Source organism: Pantherophis guttatus, chromosome 2 (genome assembly GCF_059756535.1).
Source record: "Pantherophis guttatus breed Tessera chromosome 2, ASM5975653v1, whole genome shotgun sequence".
Lineage (NCBI taxonomy): Eukaryota > Metazoa > Chordata > Lepidosauria > Squamata > Colubridae > Pantherophis > Pantherophis guttatus.
This window is the reverse complement of record NC_142064.1, coordinates 134,692,242-134,713,158: the sequence shown is the minus strand read 5'-3', so window position 1 is coordinate 134,713,158 and position 20,917 is coordinate 134,692,242. Positions and strand designations below refer to the sequence as shown.

The window sequence follows — 20,917 nt, the reverse complement described above, 5'->3', positions numbered from 1 at the left end:
GAGATGGGTAGAGAGCTAATCCTCTTATGTCCTGAGGGTGAAGGTCTTTTGTTTTGTAGATAAGCTGGCCCAGCCTTTTGTCTTGTAGATAGGTTGGCACCAAGATATCTGCTGCTTATGTCTTTAGAAACATGTTTCTCCTTTAGGGAAAATATAATATTCTGCCTTTTTAATATTTCCTAAAATATTTCATTCTTCTAGGAGATAACTTCCTACAAAATCTAGACATGTAGCTGACTGCGTAACCATGAAAATGATACCTTTAACACCATCAAACAATATCTGCCTATCTCAGGTGTATTACAGTACACTAGACTGGTGGACAAAAATGCTAAATCCATTCTAACCATCCTGTTGATTGTGTGACCAATTATAATAAATTTAAAACCTAGTTTATAAACCTTTAACAAGATAATGTACATGGCTAGTTCTGAACACTAAAAAAAAATATCACTACTACTTCTGAGAAACGGGTTGAGTTGTGACAGTACAGGTACTCCTCGACATAAGACCACAATTGAGCCCAAAATTTATGTTGCTAAGCGAGACATTTGTTAAGTGATTTTTCCCCCATTTTGCAACCTTTCTTGCCACAGTTAAGTGAATCACTGCAGTTGTTAAGTTAGTAACACGGTTGTTTAGTGAATCTGGTTTATCCACCGACTTTGCTTGTCAAAGGTCACGAAAGGTTATCACGTGATACTGGGACACTGCAACTGTCATAAATGTGAGACAGTTGCCAACAGTCTAAATTTTGATCAGGTGACCATGGGGGGGATGCTGCAACGGTTGTTAAATATGGAAAATGGTCATAAGTTACTTTTTTCAGTGATGTTGTAACTTTGAATGGTCACTAAATGAACTGTTGTAAGTCAAAGGACTACCTGTAATGGTTTTTTATTTAAAGTTGGCTCCAAACAATCAACCAATGGAACAGAAATTGCCTTCAGAAGTTGTGGGAGTTTCATCACTTGAGTCTTTCAAGAAAAGATTGGACTGCCATTTGTCAGAAATGATATAGGGTCTCCTGCTTGAGTGAGGGATTGGACAAGATGACCTATAAGGTCCCTTCCAACTCTGTTAATCTGTTAAATACACCTTTCGATAACCATTTGCTAACTCCATAACCTGCAACTACTAGATACAGAATGAGGAAGGTAGAAAGGCAAGGATGTGGACGTTAAAAAATATCTTTTATTCGAATATGTTGGGGTTTTTGTTTTTTGTTTTTTCAGATTTTGCCAGAAATTCCCCATCCGTCGAAGGGAACCCATCAATTTTGATAGGCATACAACCAGCATTTTAAAAGAAAGGCGGGGCAAACTTCCTCCCGCGCTTGCGCTCTGCCGTGACGTTAATTATCCGCGACTTCTACTTACAGGCGAATCCACGTGTTTCGGCATTTCCGGGTCTCTGACTCTGGTTGGCTATGGAGGAGGCAACGGCGGTGCCCCAGAAGCGTTTCTACCGGCAGCGCGCTCATTCAAACCCGCTGGCGGATCACACCTTATTCTAGTGAGTGTAGACAGGGTTTGACCCTAAGCGGTTCCTTAGCTTCTCATTTTTCCCCCCGATAGTTTTCCTGCGAGTTCACAAACGTGTGTCCCCCCCCCGCCTCCCCCCGAAAAGGAACAGCGTCCAATTTCCAGCCAGTGCTTTTATTTCATGGGAATGCAAATTGCTCACGAGTCCCAGTGGTTTTGGGTTTTTTCCCGTTTTGGCTGTTCTGAATGCGCAAATGTTGATGCAGCCCTTTGGTACTGGTCGTATTGAGCTGTGGTTCAGAACATCTAGCAAGCGGGAAGTTCTTGCTGTTGACAAAGTCACCCTAATGTAAATTGAGCTATAGTCTGGAAAAAAAAAATCTAACGTGAGTCAGGCTTTATCTCTTTACCTAAGTGGTGGTGGTGGTGGGGAGCATGAAACTATCTTGTTTCATCCAAGTTATTGATTTTAAAGGACGTTCGTTCTAAAAGATAGCAAGACAACATATTTCTCACCAGCACACTATAATCATTGCTACAGAAGTGCAGATGGCAACAGGGAGATGGGAAAACTTCCAATTTCTGTGGCCACTTGCAATAATGTACAGTTTAACCAGGATTTACACTGGACGTGTATCTTATAATATTCTATAAACCAGGTTAGACTATTCTTGAGTTTAATGTACAGAAGAAAGGCTGTCTGAAGGCCGGTTGGACGTGGAACCGGCATCAAGCCTGTATTGAGAGATGGTAGAGTGTATGCATAGCCCAGTTTCTTGCACATTCTTATTTGCAAACCAGCTCAAAGAAAACCTGCGTGGCCATTGCTAAGAATTCTGGGAGCTGCAAATGCCAACCTATCTGAGAGTACCCAGGTCAGAAAAGATTGGCATATCCCTTTTTTATGAGAGCATGGCAGCGTGTGTTTATTCAGTGTCAGGAGTAAATTTTGTTTAATTCAGCCATTATTGCTTGAGTTGAATTTTGCTTAGAAATACTGTAATGTCCTTGGGACCTGATTTCAAAGTATCATTAACACTGCAGTCCTCTGCTTAATTGCTTAGAAGTAATCCTATGAATCAGAAATGGAGTGATATAGCAGTCAGTCAATTTTTGTTTTGATCGTTGACCAACATAAAATAACATTCAAAGATGGCACTTTGCAGCCATCTCAATATATTCAGTTTAGCTTGTAAGTTATGAAAAATAACACTTAGAATTACTATTACAGAAACATCACTTAAATTACTCATAGAAACTAATATAGTACAGTATATAATTATGTGAAATAAAAACTTTAGGAAATAAGGTAGATAAAACTATCTAGCTTAATCTATCTTTAGAAAACAGCTCAGATAATTTTATTCCCAAAGTGAGAATTAATTGAATTAGTGGGTTGATTGCAATCCTAAGAATCTATTGACATCATTGGAATTTATCGTGGTTAGTCTTAACATGAAAGTCCCTAAATTATTGTATTTGGGAAGTGTTTTGCTTCCAGATTAGTACCTCATTTGACTATAACACATGTCCTTGGAATGTCAGTAGAAGTATAAGTCATTTGAATATTCCTGTGTTTAAAATAGTCATCTCAGAAGCATCTTGGAAATAACCAACAGATTGTTATAACCACACAGTATCACCACAGTCCGCTAACCAACTAAATGCCTCCAAAACAATTTAAGTAAACTGAAAAAAACATGGTAGCCCAAGAAAAAACAAGAGTCATCTGCAACATGTAAGGACTGTAACAGCCACTATGTAGAACAAACAGGTAGAAAACTATCCGAGTGCATTTATGAACACCCAATTATTAGTTAGAAGACAGAATGAGAACTCCTTAATCTTACAACACATGGACAGATTCAACTATAGCTTTAACTAGAACACTGAGCATTCTACACTAAGCTAAATCCAAAAATGCTAGGGAATGCCTGGAAATTTGTCATTTAGACAATTTATATAGATATATAAAGACAAACCACATTTATGCACCATTCGAAAGATAATAAAAACTAAAAAGGAAACAAACAAAAATCCTCTCCAGCAGCCTACACCCAGATAAACATTGTTTAACAGCAAGCAAGCAGAGAACAATACCCTTATCAAGGAACTACCAGGGAGAAAACCACAGGGCAAGCTGCTATATGTAAATAGAGAACAAACCTGCATTCGTTAGCAATGCTACCTAGTCAGGTGCAAACAAGCTTGAAAAGCACCAAAAAAACTCCACATTAAATGATATTCCAGAATATAGGCTCAAAGATATTTTTTTCTAAATGTTGCCCTGTTTAAAGATGTTAGGATTCTTGTTTTCAGAATTCTCAAGAGAATGTAGAAAGTGATCTATATGTAGTTTCTAGGACTGAGTATTCGTTGAAAATGACTCAAAAGAAGGCCTTCAACTCACACAAGAGGAGTTCTGGTCATGAATGCAGCCAGACTTTTTTCAGCTTCTGCAAAAAGTGGGGGAGGGGGGAAATGATGCTTTAAAGAATCAATTTATTCAAATTAATGCAACTTTTAAAGCAGTGATCTCTTTTTTTTCAAGCCCAAAGAGCTGTATTGAATACTAGACAAGCTCTGCATTTATGTTTAGTCCGAAATAGATCTTTTGAATTTGTTTTTGAAGTGTGAATAGCCTTAAAAGTTTTCCTTCTGCAGTGTTTGTTTCATAAACCTCTGGTTTTTTCCCCCCATTAGTCCTTCCAGGCCTGAGGAAATGGACTGGTCTGCACTCTATCCAGAGTTTTTTGCTCCTTTAACCAATGATAATTGGCACGATGATCCAAAGGACATGGAAGAAAGAACCAAATCTAGATATCAAGTGGAATTTGCTGATATTGGTTGCGGTTACGGAGGATTGCTTGGTAATTTTTTTTCCCTTCCGTTGATTCATAAGAAGACTAAGCTTATTTCCAAATTTTAGTGATATGTGAATATTCATACCATTAGAAACCCTTTCTAGGTATTTTTTTTTCCTTTTGGGACAAGATCTGTGAAGGTTTTGTGATATAATAAGAAGGGAATTAGGCAGGGGTGAAATCCAGCAGGTTCTGACAGGTTCTGGAGAACCGGTAGTGGAAATTTTGAGTAGTTCGGAGAACCAGTAAATACCACCTCTGGCTGGCCCCAGAGTGGGGTGGGAATGGGGATTTTGCAATATCCTTCCCCTGGAATGGGGTGGGAATGGAGATTTTGCAGTATCCTTCTCCCAGGAATGGAGAGGGAATGGGGATTTTGCAGTATCCTTTCCCTGCCACGCCTGCCAAGCCACGCCCACAGAACTGGTAGTAAAAAAAATTAGATTTCACCGCTGGAGTAAGGTATATCTTTTTTTTTGCCATCTAAGCCTATGGTCTGATTTCCACTGAGGTGATTTTTAGTTATGATTGTGGCCACCATGTGTACAATCTGATTAAAATGACCTTGCTGTGCTAAGTATCACATAAATATAGTGAGTTTGTGCTCAGTTTTTCACGTGGTCAGTTGTTCCTGCATGAATCGATTCTATGAAGCTATTTTTCAAATCCAGGCAAGTGTGAATTCATAGGAAATAAAGTCTGGAGACTCTGCAAGGCTTCTGAGACTTAAAACTGTTTCTATCTGAAATACCACAGGTCAAAATTTAACTCCTTGCAGCATGTTCCACATTGAACATACAATTCAGTGAATTCTGTAATGGTTATAGCACATGAAAATGTGGGGTGGTGGTCTTATTGGCATGCCTCGCGCAGGTAGTCCTTGACTTAACAACCTTTCGTTTAGTGACCTTTCGAAGTTACAGTGTCACTGAAAAAAATAACTTATGACAGTTTTTCACATATATGAGCGTTGTAGCATCCCCATGGTCATGCGATCAAAATTTGGATGCTTGATAACTGGCATGTATTTATGACAGCTGCAGTGTCCCCCTGGGTCAGGTGATCACCTCTTGTGGGCTTCTGAGAAGCAGAATCAATGGGGAAGCCAGATTCAGTTAACAATCATCTGACCAACTTCAACAATTGCAGTGACTCACTTAACAACTCTGGCGAGGAAGGTCGTAAAATGGGCCAAAACTCACTCAACAGCTGTTTCACTCAGCAACAGAAATTTTGGGCTCAGTTGTGGTCGTATGTCAAGGGTTACCTGTAAATCTATCAAAGCTCCTACTCTTTGGTACAACTAAGGTTCCATGGAAGCAAACTCTATTCATTGTAGTTTGGTGTCGATAGGTGACAATATAAATATAAATATGGGTAAAGTCAAAGAAGCACATCTGTCCTGTTACTTACATATCCTATGGATAGATGTTTGTATTCAGTTCCAGGCATGCATCTTATGTTCACCTTTTGTTGACCTTGCTATCTCCTCTTCCCCACCCCCACAACTCCCCAGCCAACATGGATGATAGACACGTTTGGAGGTGATAGGAGGAAGAAGTGTATTTGTCAGTCTAGCGTGGTCTGTGCAGCCCACCAATTATATGCATCTTGCAAACAACGTTAGTTTGAGGTGGACCTTGCTCTACCATTTTGCCCTTAAGCAAGAGGATATAGTATCATATTCATAATATGTAAGCTGTTAACTATTAAGAGACTCCCAAGTCCGCATGCTTGTTTTGCAGATTTATAACATGCTGGTTGACAATGGGAATTGCAGCAAAAAAAAAAAGGCTTGTCTCTTGTCCTGGTTTTAAAGGTTTTTGGAGTAAATTGAATGATAGAGAGTTGCAGGGCTGTGTGTGCTGTGATCAGAGCTCAAGAATACAAAATATATACATGTTATAAATGTAGGATTACATAGGTTACCAATTCTGCAAAATGGCCCAGGATCCACAATGGGTATAAAACGTGACAGGTTGTTAAAAAATATTTCTGCTTCCCTCTGCTGCTTGAGGAAAGGACCAGCAGGATCCAGAAGCTTTAACCCATTGCAGGGCTGTATGTGCTGTGATCAGAGCTCAAGAATACAAAATATATACATGTTATAAACTCAGGATTATATAGGTTACCAATTCTGCAAAATGGCCCAGGATCCACAATGGGTATAAAATGTGACAGGTTGTTAAAAAATATTTCTGCTTCCCTCTGCTGCTTGAGGAAAGGACCAGCAGGATCCAGAAGCTTTAACCCATTGCAGGGCTGTATGTGCTGTGATCAGAGCTCAAGAATACAAAATATATACATGTTATAAACTCAGGATTATATAGGTTACCAATTCTGCAAAATGGCCCAGGATCCACAATGGGTATAAAATGTGACAGGTTGTTAAAAAATATTTCTGCTTCCCTCTGCTGCTTGAGGGAAGGACCAGCAGGATCCAGAAGCTTTAACCCATTGCCACCATGACCATGTTTGAGAGATTGTCGAGGCTTGTCATGCACTTCAGGGAGAACCTCTGTTGCCAGAAGCATTCGAAAATTTCTTTGAAAGAACAGCAAGAGGCAGCTCAGGCAGTTGAATATGGTGTTGAATTCCACAGTATCATAATCATGGGACATAATCTGAAGGAGTTATGGCAGCAGCCACTTTGCTGAAAGAAGGCAGGTGTAGATCAAATTAGTTCTCTGAATAAAAAGATGGTTTGGAAATCCTAAGCAAATTTAGCCTTGGCTTTTACGATACAAATGTGGAATTTAAATACAGAAAGAAATATTTTGTCTCACTCAATTTAAATCAGCTTTCCCAAGCTGTTTGCCTTTTAGGTGTGGACGCCACCCCTCCCCAAAATGCCAGCTAGGGTGACATTCAGGTTAGTAGATTAAGAATTTTGGAAATTGTAATTCTTTTATATCTGGAGGCCACCAGATTGATAGAACCTTCTACATTTGTTTGCTTGGAATATAACAAAAAAATGGATGAAAAAATTGAGACTGCAATCAAAGCTGGTGGCAATCCAGTTCATGTTAAGTGGATGTTTCCTCCTGATTTCAACAAGAGAACTATTTGTATACAGGTAGTTCTCGAGTTATGGCGGTTATGGAGCCTATCCATTACCCAGTTGTAAGTGTGATGGCCATAAAGCAGGTTATCACATGACTGATCCAAATTTTGACCTTATTTGCTTTGGTCATTAAACAAAATGTAAAGTGATTGCCTTGGTTGCTAAATGCACCAATTGTTTTACCATTAGGCTTTTTTGCAAAAAAAAAAATAAAAAAAAAAATATGGAAGTAAATGCCAGTTTTTTGTAAAAACATTGTAAGGGTGGCATATAATCGAACCAACCAACCAACCAACCAACCAACCAACCAACCAACCAATAAATAAATAAATAAATAAATAAATAAATAAATAAATAAATAATATATGTGACTGTGGGACACTGCAAACAGCCATAAATGTGGGCCATTGCTAAGCATCCAAAATGCAGGAGAGGGGCAGCTGTCAGAATTTAGGAAGTGGCTCATAAGTATCTAACTTCAAACGCTCACTAAGAGAGCAGTCATACGTTGAGGACTATCTGTAGTTACCTCTTATAATGTCACTTTAAGTAGCTTCACTTAAGTTTGATCACGTGAGCAGTTCAAGCAAAGAAGCCCATTTCTTAAATATGAAGGTCCTAACAGGGTTATAATATAAGTAGGTGACAACTGCTCCTGACCACCTTTAATCAAAAAAATGTTCCACTTATTTCAGCAGATTAAATAAGCATGAGACAAGATTGCGATTTTACAAAAAGCAATGACACCAATATGGTGGGAAAGGAGGGGGGGGAAGAGTCATATAAAAGTGTCCAAAATACATCTAACCTAAATATCCAAGGCACCTCTTTGAAATTACCTTAGGTAAAGGTAAAGGTTCCCCTCACACATATGTGCTAGTCGTTCCCAACTCTAGAGGGTGGTGCTCATCTCTGTTTCAAAGCCAAAGAGCCAGCGCTGTGCGAAGACGTCTCCGTGGTCATATGGCTGGCATGACTAAATGCCAAAGGCGCATGGAACGCTGTTACCTTCCCAACAAAGGTGGCCCCTATTTTTCTACTTGCATTTTTTTATTACATGCTTTCGAACTACTAGGTTGGCAGAAGTTGGACAAGTAACAGGCGCTCACTCCGTTATGTGGTACTAGAGGTTCGAACTGCTGAACTGCCGAAATTTCTGATCGACAAGCTCAGCATCTTAGCCACTGAGCCACCGTGTCCCTTTATGAAATTACCTTACCGCCCCTATAATTTTGTCTTCCAGTAGGTGCGATAGGCAGCCTTTCTGGGTTGGTTAGGAATGAATTTGTAAAGTGGGTCACAGATGCTCCCTTCTACCTACAGGGTTACTATAGGATTTTCCTGAATAGGAAAACTTCTGTGAGGATGAACCTGCCATTCATTTAGATTCCTCTTCATCAGCAGGCAAAGTGGGACAGTTGTTTCCCATCCTTGTCCCACTTTGGTGCCGGGGTGCGTTTTGCCACCCCAACTTAAAAAGAGAGGCGAGAGGTTGGCGTTTTGCCACACGTCAACTACTCCCTGCTCTTGAAATTAAAAGAAGGAAAGAAATATTCAGGTGGAGGGAGAAGATTTGGAGACTTCACTTAACCTGTAGGGCTTCGTGCAGGTGGAATATGGAAATGGGCTTAAAATTGCTGATTGCTGTTTTCTTTTGTAGTGGCCCTGTCCCCCTTGTTCCCAAATACACTAATGCTGGGCCTGGAGCTCCGTGTGAAAGTCTCCGATTATGTTTGTGACCGAATCCAGGCACTCAGAGCTTCTCAACCTGGGCAGTTCCAGAATATTTCCTGCGTTCGCAGCAACGCTATGAAGCACCTGCCTAACTTCTTCTGCAAGGGACAGGTGAGTCCCTTGAAAAGCATCGCTGGGGATCCTGCAGGAAGCAGAGCCGTCTCGGAGCCCTGAAAGAGAGTCTTCTCCCACCCTGTTTGGCTCTGGGAGAGTTTTGATTTTAGGGATCTTTGAGATGGCTCACGAGAAGGGATTATTATATTATTAAAAAAGACATTTTATGTACATCCTGCACTGACTTCCCAAAGCATCAAGTAGATGCTTCGGATACCTCTTGTTGCCTGAAGAATGTTTTAATCTAAAAAGCTAAGATTGACTCTAGAGCCCTGATGGCGAACCTATGGCCAGTTCTACCACGCATGTGCGTGTGCCTCCCACCGGCCAGCTGGTCATCTTGTCTCTGCCGCGCATGCACGAGGGATGGAGCACATGCAGAGGATGCATGTGCGGGGGTGGGGCGCATGTGCAGGTTGCCTGCACCAACCTGGATACCATGCGAGGCCCCCCTGCGCCCCAGTTTTGGCCTGGAAAGCCACCTCCACCAACCTGGAGGCCAAAATGGGGTGCAGGGGGCAGGGCGCATGCGTGGGGGGGGGCGCTTGCATTGCATTTGGGGGATTCAGGCACACACGCGTGCATTCACGCACGAGCGTGCTTTGAGCACACGGCACCAAAAAGGTTAACCATCACTATTCTAGAACGGGGGTGTTAAACTCGCATCATCACGTCAACACATGACTTATCGGGACTTTTCCCCCTTAAAACCGGGCGTGGGCGTGGCTGACGTGTGACGCATCCGGCCCACGGGCCACAAGTTTAACACTCCTGCTGTAGGGGAAGCTACTGTACATGATCCATATGTCCTGCCTGCTGAGGGGCAGCCTTCATTCAAAAGGGAGAGATGATTATAGGTAGTCCTCGACTTAGAACAGTTCATTTAGCGACTGTTCGAAGTTATAGCGGCACTGAAAAAACAGTGACTTACAACCATTTTTCCACACTTATGATCATCGCAGCCTCCCCATGGTCACGGGATTTACATTTGGGTTCTCGGCAACAGGTTGATATTTATGGTGGTTACAATGTCCCGGGGTCATACGGTGATCCCCTTTTGGGACCTTCCGACAAGTAAAGTCCATGGGTTCACTTAACCACCGTGTTACTAATTTAACAACTGCAGTGATCCGCTTAACCAATGTGGCAAGAAAAGTCGAAAAAATGGGGCAAAACTCATTTAACAAATTTCTCACTTAGCAATGCAAATGCTGGGCTCAATTGTGATCCTAAATCGAGGACTGCCTGTAATGCTCTTTAGCGACTGAATGTGGTCTGATTGTTGAGTAGGAGAGCTGGGTTGCTGAAAGGCCAGGCCAACCTCCTCCGTGCCTTTTATCTTTTCTTACCTCTCTAGCTCCTCAAAATGTTCTTCCTCTTCCCTGATCCTCATTTCAAGAAGACAAAACACAAATGGCGGATTATCAGCTCCACTTTGCTGGCAGAATATGCCTATATCTTGCGCGAACAGGTGAGCAGGGGATATTCTTGGTTAGCTAAGCAGCCTATGTTTATAATCCAATAAAATTACTCAGCAAAGATTTTAATTTAGTTCTTCCCCTGCTTGCCCATATTTCAGCTGCTCTTTTGATTTTGGCATAAAAGAAAAAATAAGTACAATATTAGGAAGATTCCTTATGGGAGAGCATCTTTCCCACCAAAGTAAGTTCAAGAGACTCGTCAGCAGGCAGATACCTTCAGATTACTGCTTTGCCTATTCCAGCAACAGTGCAAGCTACTTTTAAGTTGAAAAGTTGAAGTCGTTCTTCACAGTTTTGGGCACAAGATTTTCCCAATATTGATCTGAGATATTTAAATATGTCCCAACAATTGGAGTCTTTTCTAAATGCCAAATAGACATGTACAGTGGTGGGTTTCAAAAATTTTTACTACCGGTTCTGTGGGTGTGGCTTGGTGGGCGTGGCAGGGGAAGGATACTGTAAAATCTCCATTCCTACCCCCACTCCAGGGGAAGGATACTGCAAAATCCCCATTTCCTCCCGATCAGCTGGGACTTGGGAGGCAGAGAATAGATGGGGGCGGGGCCAGTCAGAATTTTTACTACCGGTTCTCCAAATTACTCAAAATTTCCGCTACCGGTTCTCTGGAACTGGTCAGAACCTGCTGAAACCCACCTCTGGACATGTATCATTGTGTTAGCCAGTTGCCATAAAAACTGCTGTGGACAATGGGTCCTTCTAGTGAAATACTATTTATTTTTGAGCAATTGCATCTGTTCAAGATACTGGGAAGTAGTGCTAGCTAGCTAGAATGGAAGGGATTGACTGTGAAGTTAATTTTGCATATGATTGTATATCATCATGGATTTGGGCATAAATATAGCCCCGTGATGGTGAACCTATGGCACGCATGCCCGAAGTGGCATGCGAAGCCATGTTGCCTGGCATGTGCGGTGTCGCCCGTTCCTCTTCCAGGTTTCTGGTGCGCATGCATGCATGACAATCAGCTGGCCTTTTTGCATGCAGCAGTGCCGGAAACTAGAAGAGCTGGTCTTCCATTTTCCTGTATGAGTATGGGTGCCGGCCAGCTGATTGTCATGTGTGCATGTGTGCCAGAAACATGGAAGAGTAGCTGGCTGAAACCGGAAGTTCAGTAGCTGAAACTGGAAGTTCATTTTTGGGGGGGCGCATTCGCCCTGGGCAGCTCCTCTTCCGGGTTGCGGCCCACTTGGTGCCGAAAAGATTCGCCATCACCGGTACAGCCAATAAATCGATCTAGATCAAGTGGCCAATTGTGACACATAGGGTAGTGTGGAGAAACCATGCCTCAGAGAAAGAGCATACATTTTTCTTTAGAGGATCCAAACAGTATTTTGTTATTGACAAAGAAGTGGGGTATATTTTTCAGATTCCACTGCACTTTTCATTCATTCATTCATTTTCATCATTTGGGAGAATTGGAGGACACGTGCTAGTGGGGATGTAAAAGTCAGTGGAATAGAAGGACTAGACTTTGGGGTTCTTTTTAAAACTTTTTGTTCGAGGCGATGTGACAAAATAGGTTTGTTTAAGCTTACCACTTTAAATCATCCAGACAGAAAAATTGCATTGCCCAAAATAGCCATTGTATATCCAGATGGTCAGCAGTGGAGTCCTAGAAGATTCTTGGACAGGCTTCCAACAACTCTTGACAAATTGAGGGAAGGAATTCCAGCTAAGTCCTTGGAGAGTCAGCCAACTCCCAAGCAGAGTTAAACAAAGGATGAGCAAATGATAGATCACAGGATGATTTGTCATTAAGTCAGTAAAAGTCCTGGATTCTCAATTATCTAATAAAAGTCCCTATTGAGATTTTTCCTGTTAAATCGGGTGACTGGAAAAAGGTAGGAGGAATATGACCATACATTTGTATTGACCATTCCTAAGTGTTTACAGTAATTGGAGATAGCCCTTAGCCAGTAACAGCCCAACCACACCACATTTTTGGCTTCACTAAATAAGTGAAGCGAGAGCCAGTTTGGTGTGGTTAAGGCATGGGGCCAAAGCAGAAGACGGTAGTATATATCCAACATTAGTCTAGAGCTGGGGTGGGGAACGATGGCCCCTTTATGACTGTGGACTTCAACTCCCAGAATTCTTGAGACAGCCATGCTGGGAGTTGAAGTCCACAGGTCATAAAGGGGCCATCGTTCCCCACCTCTGGTCTAGACAGTTTTATCTCTCCTTTGTGCTCTAAGAAAGGGTATGAATGGAAGATGCGTCTTCCCTTCGAGGATCAATTAATTCATGAGGGCAGATTTTAATTGGTGGCCTCCAGAGTGGACTTTGCCTTTAAATCACAAGGGCAATTCATTTCTTTATTGAAATCTGTCAACGTGTGCTGTCGTGTCAGCGTATCCCAAACCCTAAAGGCCCTGCTTACATTTGGGAATTTCTGATCTCTGAGTAGGGAAGAGTTCCAGTTGCTTGCCGGAGGAAAAGGATCAACTTTCCCCTACATCTCATAGGGAGCTGGTGCTGGCGGGAAACCTTGGAAGTCCTGATTTCTAGCTGCTTCCTGCAGGGCATTCTGGCTGACTCCACTTTCACCTGCCAGAGGAAAAAAGTAGGAAGTGCCTGTGTGCCATCCTTTTTTGGAGTTGAAACCAACAAAATCTTGTCTTTGGGATGAATGGCATCCGGCCTCACCCAGTTGGGATGAATCATATTCTCCCTTCGGCTTTTCCATGACTTCCCCAAAGTTAGCGCTCCCGAGGAAGAGGTTGGGGAAAGCCCAACTGAAGCGCTTCCTATAGGGATGACGGAACTAATGGTGGCCGCGGTACCCTCCCAACAACCCCAAGATTGCAAACATTTTGCCTCAGGTGGGGAGGGAGTCAGAGGTAGCTGAGAATTACTCACGAGTCTGACATTGGTCTTTCTACTGCACAGGGTAGTTTTTGCTCTTGAGATTTTCCTAGTGAACCTGAAATTTGCAGATGCGAATGTCTTTAAACTACTTTTTCCCTTGGTTAGCAGTCTGGTTATATGAGGGTCTGTCTCGCCCAGTGATGAAATGTAAAATTTGTTACTACCGGTTCTGTGGGCGTGGCTTGGGGGAGGGGTGTAATGTGACTGGGTGGGCGTGGCCATTTTTTTTTTTAACTTTTAAAACCATTTTTTCTACAACCTCTTCGGCGAAGAGATTGTAAAAAAAATGCTTTCAAAAGACTCTGACGATCCCAGCTGAGTTGCCTGATCGGCAGAGACTTTTTTTCTTTTAAATGCCTCTGACAATCAGGCAACTCAGCTTGGATCGTCAGAGGCATTTAAAAGAAAAAAAAGGTTTTTTTCTTTTAAAAGCCTTTGATGATACCAGCTGAGCTGCGCAATCATCAGAGGCTTTTTTTTTTTTACTTTTAAAAGCATTTTTTCGGCTGAAGAGGTTGTAGAAAAAATGCTTTTAAAAGTAAAAAAAAAGCTTCTGATGAGTGTGCTGCTTAGCTGGGGTTGGGGGGGGCAGGGATTTTTGCTACCGGTTCTCCAAACCACCCGCTTCCATCACTACCGGATCGGGCGATCCGGTTGAACCGAGAGCATTTCACCCCTGGTCTCGCTCCCTGTTTATATAACATAGCTTTCATTTGCCCAGGGCCTAGTATATACCATCACAGATGTGGAAGAGGTACACACATGGATGGTGAAGCATTTTCGAGAACACCCCCTTTTCGAGGAAGTGCCATTAAAAGAATTGGTAAGAGTGTGTGTGTGTGTGTGTGTGTGTGTGTGTGTGTGTATGTAGCTGGGCAGTTTCTGTCGTAACAGATTTTGCAATTTCAGCCATGATTGTGCATGGGTCTATGTGTCCCGGGGGTGGGGGGAGGGGATGGGGACTAACAAGTATGTTACTCCTTGCACGTTGCATTAAAGTTCCTGATTCCGGTTGCAGCTCATGGGACTTTCTCCGGGCGACCAAAATAGCAAACCCATGGAGCAATATAAAAAGAATAAAAGCAGTCTTTAACTCCAGGATCACAATTGAGCCCAAAATTTCCGTTGCTAAGCAAGTGATTTGTGCCTCCTTTTGCGACTTTTTTTTCTTTCTTTTTTTTGGGGTCCCAGCTGTTAAGCGAATCACTGCAGTTATTAAGTGAATCATGCGGTTGTTAAGTGAATCTGGCTTCCTCCATTGACTTTGCTTGTAAAAAAGCCACTGGGAAGGTTACAGATGGTAATCCCATAACCCTGGGACAGTGCAACTGTCATAAATGCAAGCCAGTTGCCAAGCCCCCCCCCCCCCCCATTTTGATCCTGTGACCGGGGGGATGCTGCAACAGTTATAAGTGTGAAAACTGGCCATAAGTCACTTTTTTCAATGCCGTTGTTGCTTTGGTCACTAAATGAATGGATGTAAGTCAAAAATTATGTGTATTCAGAACTTTTCTGTCTCACAAGCTTAGAAGCTTGTTAGTGAGAGCTTGAGGTGGTTCCGTTACCGTGGTTAATATCTATTCTCTCTTGTGCCTTGTGATTTTTAAAAAAACTTTTTAATTTTTTAAAATGACTGTTTTTATATTTTTATTGTTTTTTCAATTGTTCTATATCCCCCAGGATTACATTTGTGAGATGGATAGCCATAGAAATTTTGTCTGTCTGTCTGTCTATCTTATCTATCATCTATCTATCTATTTATCTATCTATCTATCTATCTATCTATCTATCTATCTATCTATCTATCATCTATCTATCTATCATCTATCTATCTATCTATCTATCTATCTATCTATCTATCTCTATCTACAGTATATAAATGAAAGAAAGAAGATAGGGTTGCAACTGCTTGAAAACCACAGGAAGTACTTCCACACTTCTCTAAAAGAGATTTCTATTCCTCTCCACCCACACCATCTTTCTTTATGTGACATATTGGGAGTTCACTGATAATCCAATAGTGTAACAGACATTTTAAATGGCTGTGTTTAGTAACTAATGAAAGCAAGGGATTTCAGTGAAGAAGAAGGTGCGTATGCCAGAATAGATTCATTTGGGGCAAATCCTGCTGTTCCACAAGACATCAAGAGGCTAAATTTAGATGCATTATGCATCCCTTACATCCTAGAGTTGAGGGGGGGAAAAGACTATTGGGGTCACTGAGGAATACAAATTAGGATAACCATGGCTTCAGTACCCATGATGTCTGGGTGTGGGAATTGTAGATCTCACCAGGTTGGGAAAGTTTGTTCTACAACACGAGTGTCCAACTCGCCACATCACATTACTGTCACGTGACATTTCATGACGTTTCCCCCATTCCTGGAGCAAGGGTGTGTGTGGCCTGTGCGTGACGCATCTGGCCTGCGGGCCGCCTGTTTGCCACCCCTGTTCCACAACCTTGGCATTAAGATCATAAAGTTGACTCCCTATTAAGAGTACCTAGGATTGAAAACCTAAGATTCAGAGCTGCAAGTAAAAGTTAATGAACAGATTTATTCACAAAAGCAGCTTGCTAACTTTTAGTCCATTTGGCAATGCCTAGAAATAGAATTAGAACAACTATGGCAAAAGGCAGCGAAGATAGTACCAATAGTAATGGGCACCTTGAGTGCAATCCCAAAGCAACTGGAGCAACACTTAAACACCATCAGCATTGTCAAAATCATCATTAGTCAATTGAAAAGGCAGTCTTATTTGGAACAGTTTAGATAATGTGATTATACCTTTAACACTATCTAACAACAACTCTGTGTTCCAGATCCTTGGGAACACCTCGATTGGTGAATAAAAATGCCAAATCCAGTCTAAACATGTGGATGATTGTCCGATGGACCATAATAATAATCATCATGATGATGATGATGATGATGATGATGATGATGATGATGATGATGGAGGGAGGGAGGGACAAAACTCTCCGAATGCTCACCTTTGGTATTTGCACTTTGCAGAAGTTGCAGGTGGTTGGACCGATTGTGTTTCCATCTTGGGATCACCATTTCGGCAAAAACTGTTTGAGGAGCTATATGATGCGACACGTCCTCATTGGATGTATTTGCTGATCTGGATGTTGTGACCATCCAGTAAACTAATACCGTTGTTTCTTTAAACAGGCCGCTGACCCCATTGTAAACCTCCTAGGGACCTCAACTGAAGAAGGGAAGAAGGTTCAGAGGAATGGAGGCAAAGTCTTCCCGGCTGTCTTCCGTCGGATCAGGGAACAAGAAATAGCAAGAACATGACTGGGAGTTTCCTAAATCCTTGTAGGCATTCATATCTGCAGCAAGAAGACTGGCGAAAGTGTAGGATTGGACGCTTCTGGCTGCACTGGAGTTGACCTTTCATAAATAGGGGTGGATAATCCTTTCTGGTGAAACATTTTCACTATTGCATAAGGATTTTCTTGGTTCACATGTTTGCTTTTTAATTTTGCCCCTAGAAGGAATGCATCCAACTGGCTTTCCTGATGATCACATAAAGGTCAGAAGTACACAGCAGGATCAAGAGTTAAGGATGGAGGCGAGGCTCTTTTAAGATAGTTTCATTTGTCACTTTATTTTGTTTATAATAAACTTGGACGGTTTCGTTAAAATAAGTGAATTGTGGGGGATCCAGCTTTCCTTGGTTTGAGAGCATGAATAGGACCCCTTTGGGACTTGGTTCATTCTGGTATTTCTTGTCATCCTCTTTTATCTCCCCCCCAAAGCTCACCTTCAGACCCATATCTTGCACCTCCAATAACTGGTATATGTTACAGGGCAAGTGCCATCCCCTCTTCCTCCAGATCTTTGCCAGTTCTAAAATCCTTTGGGGAATTACCGCAGCGACAAGTTGCCAGCCTGCTCCCCTCATAATGTCGTATGGAAAAAATAGCAATAGCACTTAGCACTTATATGCCGCTTCACAGTGCTTTACAGCCCTCTAAGCAGTTTATAGAGTCAGCATATTACCCCTCAACAATCTGGGTCCTCATTTTTACCAACTTCGGAAGGATGGAAGGCTGAGTCAACCTTGAGCCGGTCAGGATCGAACTGCTGGCAGTCGGCAGAATTAGCCTGCAATATTGCATTCTAACCACTGCGCCACCATGGCTCCTCTGCAGTGGGCCAGTGCAATTTGCACAGAAGCTGAGGTGCAGATGGGTGAAACGCCTTCTGCCCAAAGCCATCTGTTAGGATACTTTGATCTTTCGTGATTCATCCCTTCACTAGCTTCAGTTGCAGGAGAAACTATCCGTTGCTCACCCCCTTTTCTGTATGAAAGCCAGGCTCTTTGCTTAGTCGTTAAACGTTTCTCTGTCTAAAACGCACAGGAGGTAGAAGAAACTCCTGTCCTTCGAAAGCAGCAGACACATAACAGTTGTCATTTCCATGTCGACTGTAGAGCAGGTCCTTTGCTGAGGCGGCTTCCTTTGAGGTTGAAAAATGCTTGTTCTGGACAATGATGATCTATTGCAGCCGTGACAAATGACCTAGCGGATGACCCAATCCGTTGACTCACTTCTTTGTCCTGCCTACACCTTTCAGCCAGTCTTTCCACACCAAAGTTTTAGTCCTTTGCAGTGAGTGGGTGTCATTTTCTCTTCCCTTTTTGCCTTTTCGATATTTCACTTCCCCTCCAGGATGGAAATAAAAGTAAAACGGTGCAATCATAATCATGCTACTACAAATAGGCTGGGAGAGCTTACATAGCAATAAGCAACAGCACTTAAGACTTATATACTGCTTCACAGTGCTTTATGGCCTTCTCTAAGCAGTTAACAGAGTCGAAATATTGTCCCCAGTAATCTGGGTCCTCATTTTACTGACCTTGGAAGGATGGAAGTCTGAATCAATCTTGAGCCAGTCAGGATCGAACTGGCAGTGGGCAGATTTAGGCTGCAATACTGCATTCTAACCACTATGCCACCAAATTGATCTCTTCCATTTCTGACTGCAAGTGGGTAACCTGAAATGACCCAATAGGCACATTAGGCTCCATTTTTTAGACGGCCTCTTTTGGACTTTGCCTCCATTAAGAATATTTGTCGGGGGGGGAGGTAGTTCTACCCACAATATGAATGGGGGTAGTTTGTTTTATTTTGCATTATTTCTATTCTGCTTCGACTTACAGTTCTGAGTGGTTTAGAACAATTAAAAGACATGAAATCGTAGAACAAAATTGCAAAGGAGAGCTACAATTTAAGAACAGAAACCTTCCAATAGACCAAGATCTAAAAGGCCACGGAAAAGTATTATTAAATGTCAAGACTTAGAAATAACTCACTTGGATGGAAATAGTTCAGCCCCAAACAAAACTCGGGTCAGTTGATAGCCAAATCTAAACCTACCTGGATTAATTAGCTAGTTAAATTAACTTAAATTTGAGGAATTTGCATGACATGTTTATCATCCTTCCCACCCCTGTGCACACGATGTATATTTTAGCATAGGTACAAGATTATGCATGTAAAATACTACAAATATCCAAATTATTATTTGAATAATCATAAATTTTAATTACACAAAGATATGTACGCATTTTCTGTAATTTCCTTCGCCGCTACTAACCTCAAGGAAGAGCTGGGAGCATTGAAAATTCCCATAAATGTCTGTGCCGCCCCCAGCAAGAGCTTGAGAACTTGTTTTTAAAGGAAATTTAAAACGGTATTTCTTACACCACTTCAGCCTTTTCATTGCATCTGTTAAGGGTTAGAAATGTATTTTAAAACACTTAAAATGGAGGGGGGGAGGGGAATTAAAGATACTCTCTCTAGTAACTTCTGCTACCGTACTACCAGTGCCATCTTCTCAATTTGTGCAGAATTGGAATACACAGAATTGGCAATGTGTCATAAAAGCTCATCACTCATAGTGTTATCTTTCTTTGGAGACTTAATATGTTCTCATTCAGGATGAGTCACTGTCAAAGGGGAATGCAAGGTGATTGTTGTGCGCACAAACCTTGTAAACACTCCCCAAGTTATGAGTCACTTCTCAGTTGGGTTAGAAATGCTTGTTACGTTTATTGGGTTGTCGTTTCTAACCCTACCCCCACTCTGCAGCTTCCCCGCTGCTCCAGGCGGCCTCGTTACTTTCTGGTTGGCAGCCTGAACCCTGATGTGCATCAATGTTGAATTCTTGAGTAACAAGTACTCAGTGTAGCAAGCTGGGTAATTCCTAGGAAGCAAAGCTCAGGATGAGAATCTGGCTCAGGGTGAAGGCATGTCTCCCCCACAGTCCAGACACGAGAATTTGTAGACCTCAGAATGATTAAGACCACAGGTTGGGTTCCCTTTTTAAGGAAAATCTTAACTCCTCCCAAAGCTGGATCAGGCTAGATTTTTATGACTTTTGTTCCTTTGTATTGGATGGTCCTGCAAGTTATCAGTATTTGTATACTGGGGCCAAGAACCTACAACGAAAGTCCTGCCACTCTGCTCCTTTTCTCCAACCTGTAAAAAATGGTAGGGCACACATATATGGTGGTCCTGTCCTGAGGCTCGAAAATATTGGCTAAAAATTAAAGATTGGCTACAGGAAATTACTAATGAACAATTAGACTTAGAACTGGAACTCTTCCTATTGGGGATCTTCAAAAAAAAAAAAAAAAGTGAAGGGCACAAAATATCTAGTACTACACATATTAACCGCTGCCAGGATTGCCTACGCTCAATGTTGGAAACGGCCATGTACACCCGCAGAGAAACTGGTCATACAAAAGATCATGAACTGCGCAGAAATGGACAAATTAATGCTGAGTTTAAAAGATAAAGAGACATCGATATTTTACAATGTGTGGGAACAGTGGTATAACTGGATAGAACGGAGATAGATTGAAGATAGATAGTTATTAAGTACAAGTAATTGATAAAATAATGTAAATGCGCACAATTTAATTTTTGTAAATAATGCACGAATTATTGTCACAAGAAAAACACAATTAGCTGTTGTTGAGTGAAATAATTTTTTATGTTTTTAATGTAATGAAAGCTTAATAAAGTGTTTATTTAAAAAAATGGTAGGACACTGCCTAATTTGGATGCCCTACCATACGTGGCAGATCAATTCCAGATGGGTCTGTTTTTATATCATGAAAAAGCTTTTGTAATAATCAGCTATTTCCCCCCCCCCCACCCCCGAACCTTCTGTGACAGCCCAAAGATGAATATACATAAATTATGGAAGGTGCCTTCAGTTTGAAAGAGGATGCTTTAAAAATACCTGTTGAGCAGAAGGCAAAAAC

At 41.8% G+C, this 20,917-nt stretch overlaps 1 protein-coding gene across 1 annotated transcript; it reads left to right on the top strand.

The window, feature by feature from the left end:
* The first annotated feature begins 1,366 nt into the window (after positions 1-1,366).
* Positions 1,367-19,200, top strand: METTL1 (methyltransferase 1, tRNA methylguanosine). The gene is made up of 6 exons (XM_034412205.3): positions 1,367-1,515; positions 4,188-4,354; positions 9,073-9,257; positions 10,618-10,731; positions 14,352-14,453; positions 16,807-19,200. Exons 1-6 carry the CDS (start codon positions 1,430-1,432, stop codon positions 16,933-16,935), a joined length of 783 nt encoding a protein of 260 aa, XP_034268096.2. The 5' UTR covers positions 1,367-1,429; the 3' UTR covers positions 16,936-19,200.
* Positions 19,201-20,917: the final 1,717 nt, after the last annotated feature.